The sequence below is a fragment of the Rutidosis leptorrhynchoides genome, chromosome 9 (assembly GCF_046630445.1).
Source record: "Rutidosis leptorrhynchoides isolate AG116_Rl617_1_P2 chromosome 9, CSIRO_AGI_Rlap_v1, whole genome shotgun sequence".
Lineage (NCBI taxonomy): Eukaryota > Viridiplantae > Streptophyta > Magnoliopsida > Asterales > Asteraceae > Rutidosis > Rutidosis leptorrhynchoides.
Genome location: NC_092341.1, coordinates 112,491,130 through 112,500,983, shown reverse-complemented (window position 1 = coordinate 112,500,983; position 9,854 = coordinate 112,491,130). Strand labels below are relative to the sequence as shown.

The window sequence follows — 9,854 nt, the reverse complement described above, 5'->3', positions numbered from 1 at the left end:
ACACCACCATCACGCCTCCATCGCGCCCCTGTGCGGTGTGATGAGGCAAAAATCCGTCCGGCCCGATGGGTTGATCACGGGGAAAGTTTCTGACATTGCTCGCGTTTGATTGGCTGGACCATTTTGACCGTTTTACATTTCGACCGATGCCCACAATTTGAATAAAATGAATGTAATTTTATAAATAATAAATTTTATACACCTCTATAAATACAACACATCTCATTCATATTTTTCACACAACACTTTCATTTCTATCACTTTTATAAAAAACACTCTCTATAATATTTCAAATTTCATAACCACGTCTCAAAATCTCGATCATAATGAGCCAGGTTCCGGTAATCTTTACAACTTCGGGTATTCAAATATGCCCGATTCGAGCTCAAATTTGCCTCAAAACGTTCGAGGTAATCGGCCATTTGGCAATATCCCGCAACAAAATCTTCTTAATGATTTTAATAACGCGTCTTTTTTTTTTTTCTCAGTTCTTTACAACAACAACAATTTCAACAACTATTTCCATCACAATTTCAACAACCATTTCCATCACAATCTCAACAACCATTTCGATCACAATTTCATCAACCATTTCGATCACAATTTCAACAACCATTTCCATCACAATTTTCTCATTACTCGCAACCCGGTATTATACCTTTTCAAGTTCAAAATACGCAACCATGATCACAATCACAACCAACTTTTACACCTTTAAATAACGAAGAAGTAGAGGAAATTAGTGGTGGAAGTCAACAACCACAAGTTCGGGTCCGTACAAGTTATAAACGAAAAGCAAAAGAAGTTGCAAAAGAACCACAAAATAAAAAATTGTTGACTCCACCCGAAGAAATTTGGTGGGCGTCATGTTGGATTTATTGTTCGGAAGATGGTGTTCATGGTAACTCACAAAAAGGTTCGACATTTTGATCTAGAGTTCGTAATAAGTTTAACGATAACGTTTCCGGTTATTTACGAAATGACGATCAATTAAATGGGAAATGACGTCATATGGATAAGGCGTTCAAAGATTTCACGGCCTTATATAATGAAGAAGAACGTAACCCAAGGCGTAGATGTCGAAACGAAGAAGATGTGTATAATTTAACGGTGCAAAGATGGCAATAACGGGCAGCGAAGCCGTGGGCTTACAAGAATGTTTGGGAATTCTTGAAAAAGAAGCCGAAGTGGTATACACCGCCTGCAGTTAGTGGAAGTGGTGTGCGTAGAAGAAGAGGTCCGCAACTTGAACTCGAAGATGAAGACGATGATGTGGTTGGCGAAAACCAAACAATCAATCTCGGGGAAGATCGACTAAGTAACCTCCAGGAGCTATTTGGAGACGATACGATTCATCGTCCAATGGGAATAGAACGATTGAAGAAGGCTGCTAGAAAATCCTTCGTCTGATGTGGGTACTTCATCATGTGGTACGAACTCTCCGAACTCTTCAAGATTCAAAGAGTTGCCTTTGCAATGGTCTGACAAAAAGGACAAAGAATTGGAGAGGCGAAACAGTGTTATGGATACAATTGTAGAGGAAGAACGAACACGATCGACAATGGAAGTCATAAAATTATTTAAACTTAATTTAGACGATATCACCGATTCGAAAGAAAGGAAATCCACTTTAAGGTTTAAGAAAAAGATGGCCGAGAAATACAAAGATTATATCAGGCTTGCAAGTGACGATGAGTAATTTGTTATCTTTTATTATAAACGTACGTTTTAATTTCTAGGAATTTAATAAAGTAACCGTATTAGAATTTATAATTATTGTAATTTTTCATTTTTAGGACTTTTATAAGTTGTAATCGATTAATTTTTATTAATTTAAGTGTGTTTTTTTTTATAAATTTATATCATTTATATATGTAATACATTTTATTAAAAAATAAACAAGTTAAAAAAATAACTCAAAATAAAATGAAAAAAAAATTTAAAAAAGTGGGACCAATTTAACCCATCACACAACCATCACGTCTACCACTACAAACTTCATCACACCACATCACTTTTGTCAAATCAGCACTATACCCCACAAAAATACTCCATCACGTCTCATCACCCCGTCATCACTAATAATGGTCTAAGGACTAAGGACAATTGTCGGAAAAATGTTTTTGAGAAAAATTGATGATTGGCAGAATAATGTTGGTAAAAGGACCGCTACTGAAATTTCAGACAAAATTAAAGGACGAATTGTGTAATTATGTCTAAGTTGTAAATTTTCATGAAGAACATGGTTTATGATTCAATGTTGACAGTTCCACTAGACCACTATCAACGGAGGTTAATTTACTGATCCATGCAGGAGTGAATGTGAAGCACCACCTCATATCAACGTCCAACTACTCCACAAAATCTTACATTAAAATACCCATAACTTTCTGCAGTGGTTTTAAGGCAATATAATTATTATGCGATTTAATTTAATTAGAACACAATAGTCCACTTGCAGCACCAAACTTTTTGCTACCCAAGGCTCTTGGATTTTCTCTCTTTCATTAAGTGTAAATTCGATGCAAGAATTTGATGAAAAGGTCCGCATTATTCCAAGAAGTTATTCATATTACATAATTAATTCAATTTGTAGGTTTATCTATTTTAAAAAAATATAACTCACACAATCTACGCGAATTTATCGACAAATATCACAATCCACTACGGGGAGTATGCCTTTTTGTGGCGAGAAAATGAAAAATAACACAACCCGCGAATATCATCACAACCCACTGCGAATATCTTGACCAAAAGTAATTGAAAAGAAAATAATTTTACGCATTTGCGGTGACACTCTGACAAAAGCTAGCTGCAATTGCCTTGTGTACCCAAAAGCTGGTCAAAAAGGCGAAATATTTGTAGTCTAGTACAACTTATTGCGGCTATATTTGAGCGCCAAAGGCTTTGTTGCCCGTTCTCATATTTCTAGTAGTAACCCCTAGATTGGAAGAGCTCCTAGATACATCTAGACCAATCCTCGATACCACTAGACCAATGGTCCTTGGGAAGCGAGGTGTTTTTGGTTATAAAATTTGACCTATAACAATCTATTTGTGCGTGTGTGTGTGTCTATATATATATATATATATATATATATATATATATATATATATATATATATAGTTAGATATTTGACAATTAAGGACCTTATAAAGCTTGGCAAATGATGAGGCTTTATATATAATGAATTTGGAATCGGAAATGCTCTTTAATGTCAATTTTTGGGAAGTTATCCCACATCGGTCATGAGATAAAACAAATGTATGCATATAAGTCTAGGGGAAGTCTCTTTATTGCCAATTGGTTTTAAAAAAGAATGGACTCTTAGCCTTATATTGTTATATACATGTTGTTAGGCTATACGATATCAGAGCTAAGGTATGGAGATCGAGTCAGGCCGCTGTCATCATCAATTGATTTCGATTTGTTAATTCTGTCATCAATTGTTCGGAAGCCACAATAACTATTAATATCCACGGACCACGGTTAGTTAATCACATTTAGTCATACACTACTATCTTTTAATAAGATGCTCTCTATATGGTCGAGTAAAGCATATTTTGGTTCCGCGGGTTATCTAACATTTTTCAACAATGGAAGATATCGTATCAACATATTCAAAAACTTTAATCACTTCGACTAGGGTTTTTCATGATTCACCTCCACTTCTTAGGAATTTTGCACTCAGGCACCTAAACTCATGTGTATGCGTGATCAGTGACTAAAGTAACACCAAAATTTGATAGCTTAGTTTTTGGAACAACAGTAAAAGTCAAACAAGAAAATTAAGGGCAGTGAGATTTGTACATTTGGTGGGTAATCTTTGGTTCATACTTCATATGGAACCAATAATTCAAAATATAGCCCATCAAGTTTATAGTAATTGGTTGAAGCAAACATGCATGGCAGCCATTAATTACCAAGATCCGGAACCAATAATCAAATCACGTATAGACCATAACTGCTTTTCAAACTGTGTATAGGCTGGTCTAGTGGAAGCATTTACTTACTCTCCAACTAACTTTTATATTATACTTTATACACTCTATTTTCTTATATATTACAAGCCTAGCAACTTTTGTGTATAACCCCATATATTCCACTCCTGCTCATCACTCCAAAAACATACACACAACTGAGATTAAACAAACTGTATAAGAAATGTTAACCTTAAAATATTGTTGTTTGTTGTTGGTGTTGATGGTTAGCATGTTTTGGAACGGTGGTGTTTTAGTTATGGGACAAGATTATGGTGGCGATAATGATTTTGGTGGTGATAATGATGGTGGTGTTGCGGATACATTTTCGCCGAATAATACAATGGGCGGAAAGATAGTTCCATCGATGTATGCGTTCGGAGATTCGTTAATCGATAATGGAAATAATAATGATTTGAATTCTTTTGCTAAGGCTAATTACTTTCCTTATGGAATTGATTTCAATGGAGGTCCTACCGGTCGATTTTCGAACGGTTACACTATGATTGATCAAATAGGTTATTCATCTTGATCTGTTTTGTTGTTCATTGTACAAGCTTATGTTAATTAATTACTTTATATTTACGTGCAACTTGGCGTGTAAACGAACTAGACGTTTATTAGGCCTAGTTCTAGGCACATGCAATAAGACTCTAGCTTTAGGTGTGTTCATTGGGCCGGGTTTTAGTTTATTTTGGTTTATTAGGTTCGGTTTTATACTTCTTGAGATCAAAAACAAAAACTGAATTATCGAAAACCAAATTCCCTTCAGTTACGGTTAGAAACAGAAAAACAAAAAAAAACATAATCATAATGTAACCAATTAATCATAAAAATCGACTTTGAATTCTAATTTTGGTATTGGAACCGTTTTCTGGTGTATAGATTAATAACATAAAATTTTATAAGTTGAACCAGGTTTTTGTGGTTATAAAAAGGTAAAACCGATAACTGAAATGAAAACCGAACCGAAACCAAACTACAAATTGAATTCAAAATGGGTTAGTTTATTTTTTTTTCTGGTCTTCATTCGGTTCAATTTTTGGATTAAACAGCTTCAAAATGAGTATTTTAAGGCATGATGTGGCTTTGCAAATCGCTTATTTAATTTTAGGATTTTACTAACCACAACCTTAAATGCTGTCGCTAACACGAATTAAACCCGTGTAAATAGCAGTTGGTTATTAACTTTTATGGTGCAGTTACCCAATAGTACAAATATTTTATGTACGTTAACAATAACCATATAACCCGTCATTAGCAAAACCTCAATTTTAATATATCTTTTAAAAATTTAAAGAAAAATAAACACTTTAGAAAATAACTGACTGAATCTATAAATACAGCCGAAATGCTAGGATTGCCACTGATACCAGCCTACTCCCAAGCATCAAATTCTGCAGATCAAATGATTCATGGAGTCAATTTTGCATCAGCAGCTTCTGGAATCCTTGACATCACAGGCCGAAATTTTGTAAGTTTAATAACATACATATCAATTCTGTATGGTAAATGGTACATATATATGCAATACTATGATAACCAAAATTGTTTTGATCAAATAGGTAGGACGCATCCCATTCAAACAACAGATAAAAAACTTTGAAGATTCATTGGATCAAATATCGAACAATTTGGGTCCAGCTGATGTGGCTCAAAAGGTTGCTCAAAGCCTATTCTTTGTGGGAATGGGTAGCAATGACTACCTAAATAACTACCTCATGCCAAACTACCCGACCCGTAACCAGTACAATGGCCAACAGTTTGCTGATCTCTTGTCCAAAGAATATACTTCTCAACTCACTGTAAGCTCACAATCTTCCCACACATTGTTAGTTATATATAAATCATATATATAAATTTTAGACCTTGGTGGAGTAAAAAATTTTTTCGGCTGGGACAAAAGTTTAAAAAATTGAAAAACAATAGCTTAGGACGTCGAAATTTAACATGCCGAACTATGACGTACTTCAAGTTTTGGGTAGGGCTGTGGCCATCCCAAAAGTTTTGTCAATAATGTAATTATTTTGTAGTTGATGATGATGATGATGATGATGATATGATGATTTATATGCCTGTTTGAAATAATTATATTATTATTATTATTATTATTATTGTTATTGTTATTGTTATTGTTATATTTTCTAGCTTGTTGGCCTCTTAAATTTTAAAACCTTGTGTTTTCAAACTTGCATCTGGACCGCCTACACTATCTATGCCATTTTATTCAGTCAAAGCCTTCTTTTTTATTTCCTATTCTCATACTGTAGTATATTAATTATTATTTTATTATTATTATCTTATAAAAACTGGAAGTAGTATTATCAAAATTACAAAGTAATCAAATAATTATTTTCTTTAAAGTATTTTAACCGGATCTTTATATTCTACACATTCCATTAACATAAAAATAATAAATTACAAATTTTTAACCATTTTCAACTTAAAGGTTTCTAACAGTAAAAAGAAAAAAGAAAAAGAAAAAAAATTTGTAAGGTTTTTCCTGTTTCGGGTTATCTAAGAACGGCGAGTAATCCGACCTCATATTCTACTGTAAGCAACCCATCATGACTACTCTCTCACTGTTTCCAACCCTTCTCTGATACCTCAAGATTGGAACCTGAGGCCTCTTGCAAGGATGTCAGGAGCCCAACCACCTGGCTATGCTAAAAAAAAACCAAGAATTAAAATTTAATCTATATCTATATCTATATCTATATCTATATGTTTTTAATTATAATGAACTTTTCAAATCTTAAGGGTTGTCATTAAGAAATTTAGACCTGCTAATTTTGTTTATACATTCAAAGTAGTTACTCTTTTGTGGAAATAACCACCACTAAGTCAACTAGTGTACCACTACTTCATGCATTAATCTTTTTCTTAAAGACAACCCTTACAATCGTCATTAGAAAATTTTATGATATGTTTCCCCTAAAACAATATGGAGCTTATAAGTGTTCACATGTTCGTACTGATATAAGGATTTACTACGAGATGTGTATACATGGAGACCAATATCTTTTAAAAAAACTTCTAAAAAAACGTGGTAGTATTTTTAAATTTTCCATTGAACCAGCCTTTAAAAAAAGGGTTAAAGCCAAAAATAGGCTACAAACTTACACAAATGTACCGATGTCGCCCACAAACTCATTTCCGTCCTACTGTCGCCTACAAACTTTCAAAAAATGTGCTAATATTAACATTTTATAGTTTTGACCTGTTACATACTAATTTTGACCTGATAAATTATTTATTTTTTTATTTTTTTATTTTTTTTATTTTTTTAAGAATTAAGATCCAATCCACGCACGACACGTGTTGATTTTATCCAGTTTAGCCGGTAGCAAGTCATTTTTGTTTACATTGGTACACTTTTTGAAAGTTTTTGTTTACATCGGTACACTTTTTGAAAGTTTGTAGGCGACAGTAGGACGAAAATGAGTTTGTGGGCGACATCGGTACATTTGTGCAAGTTTGTAGTATATTTTTGACTTTAACCCTTAAAAAAAGTGTTCAAGTTCCACTATTGAACATATCTACATACTAAAAGAAAAAAACTATAGTCGTAGGGGTTGGCTGACCCAGTTGCTCTACACTAGATGCTCCCTTTTAGAGGGTGTTTAGGTATTTTATTTGTAAACGTTTATCTGCTCAAGTGTTGTTTATTTTTGCAACAGATTTAAAATTCCAAACGCACTATAAAAACTTATGTAAGTTATGTTAAGATAATAAGCTCTTAAAATAACTAGCTAAGTGCCTTAGTTGGTACTTGTTTATTTTGTAAGATCATTTTTTTTTCTTATAACAGAGACTTTACAATCTTGGGGCGCGAAAGTTTGTGTTGGCTGGGCTAGGACTAATGGGTTGTATTCCTAGCATCTTAGCACAAGGCTCGGGTGCGAGATGTTCCGAGGACGTGAACCAACTGATTGTACCTTTTAATGCCAACATGAGGACCATGATTAACAACTTAAGCAACAATCTCCCTGGTTCTAAATTCATCTTTGTTGATATTCATAACATGTTCCAAGATCTACTTGCCAACTCAAGATCTTATGGTACTAACTTTCCTTCAATTTGATACTTATAAAAGATACTTATGCCAAAAAATTTAGCCTGAAATATGGCCTAAAATACCCATATCAATCATCATTGATTTTTTATATGATCCATTTTTAAGTAGTATTTTAGTTGGTTGACATGTGGTGTTTGACCAATTTTTAAGCCAACTTTTAGGCATAATTATCATTTCTCTTTGCAAGAGTAACGATTTCTGGGGATTATTTTTTGTGCAGGATTTCGGGTGGTTAATAGAGGATGTTGCGGAATAGGTAGAAACAGAGGACAAATAACATGTTTACCGTTCCAAACACCATGTCCAAACAGGCACGAGTACGTGTTTTGGGATGCATTTCACCCAACAGGAGCAGTAAACATACTAATGGGAAAGAATGCTTTCAATGGTGGTCCTAATTTTGTTTATCCTATCAACATTCAACAACTAGCAAACATTTGATCATGTACTTGTGCTAATGTACTGTTACTAAAGTCCCCCAACTACTGAAAAAAATGTTAAATTTCATTTGCTACTCTATCCATTGTAGAGTAGAAAATAAAAACTAGTCTTTTATCTTTACAATTCTTGCTATTTAAAATAGTAGTTGTGTATTTTTGTTTTATTTTAATCAGAGGAAATTAAATAAACGGGCCCTGTGACTGATCCATGCACAAAGTTATCTGCTTACTTTTATCAAAGTGTCATTAGTCTAATGATAATTAGTCTAATGATATCGAATTAATTATATCATTAATTTTGAGGTTGTGAGTTCAAATGGTTTGTAAATATTCGCGAATATTGGTGACATGCGTTTATGTTTGCTTTGATTATTTGCTTGTACATTTGTTGCTGAATATGCGTGCTTTTTTATTTCTATTATTTAGATTTGATTTGATATTTCAAGTATTGTAACTCGTTTGGTTTCGAAATTAAATTTGCATATGCCTTAGACCATCTTTAACCCTTCGAGACGTTTTGGCGTGTTGCTGGGTGGGGGTGGGGTGTTTGATGGGCGTGCTGGTAAACTGGTAAATAATGGGGTAGAGTGTTGAGTGGCGTGTTGGGTGATGTGTTAAAATATGATTGGAAGTTGGGTAAAATAGTGGGTTAAAAATAAATAAAAATAGAATTTGAACCAATCAAAAAAGAGGAAATCTTCAACACACATGAATTCTTCCCGTCACGCCTAGTCCATGTGCCACCAGCACGCCGCATTATAGGCGTGTTAGTGGCGTGCTCGGTTGAAAGTGGTGGTGAGCACGCTGCGTTAGAGATGGTCTTATTGAAACAAAGAGGACATTATGCTCCAGTGCCCGACTTCTATCTCTATTGATCAGAGTCTGTGGCCTAGAGTAAAAATTTTCCTAGTGCCATATGCTTATATAGTATAAAGCCGGAACATTCATGATACCAATACCTGGTATTCCACAATGATTAAATGAAAATCCTCTAAGTGTTAGGCACTAAATATAAGTCACTTAGGCGTTAGGTGTTAATTGTTTTTCAAGATGTTTTTGCTTTAGCGAACCATGTGTGTAAGGAAGATGTGGTCTAAATGTCTGTATGCTGAATAGTGAAGAATGTTTGTTTTTATGTCTGCAAAATAACTTAATTCTGTCTGCAGCACTTAGAATCATATTTCTAAGTCTGCGAGGCTGCAGACATTATAAGACTTTATTTTATCTTATGTCTTCAGAAAAACAAACGGTCTGCAGTAAAAACGTCTGCGGACGCGCAGACATAAGACATAATAAGATATGCAAACAGAAAAACAAACAACACCTTAAATTTTATCTCTTGTGAATTTATTTTAC

General features: G+C 34.0%; 1 protein-coding gene across 1 annotated transcript; it reads left to right on the top strand.

The window, feature by feature from the left end:
• Window positions 1–4,239: 4,239 nt before the first annotated feature.
• Window positions 4,240–8,499, top strand: LOC139868330 (GDSL esterase/lipase At1g71691). The gene is made up of 5 exons (XM_071856664.1): window positions 4,240–4,498; window positions 5,327–5,454; window positions 5,546–5,785; window positions 7,792–8,041; window positions 8,279–8,499. The coding sequence occupies exons 1-5, from the start codon at window positions 4,240–4,242 to the stop codon at window positions 8,497–8,499; spliced, it is 1,098 nt and encodes a 365-aa protein (XP_071712765.1).
• The last annotated feature ends 1,355 nt before the right edge of the window (window positions 8,500–9,854 follow it).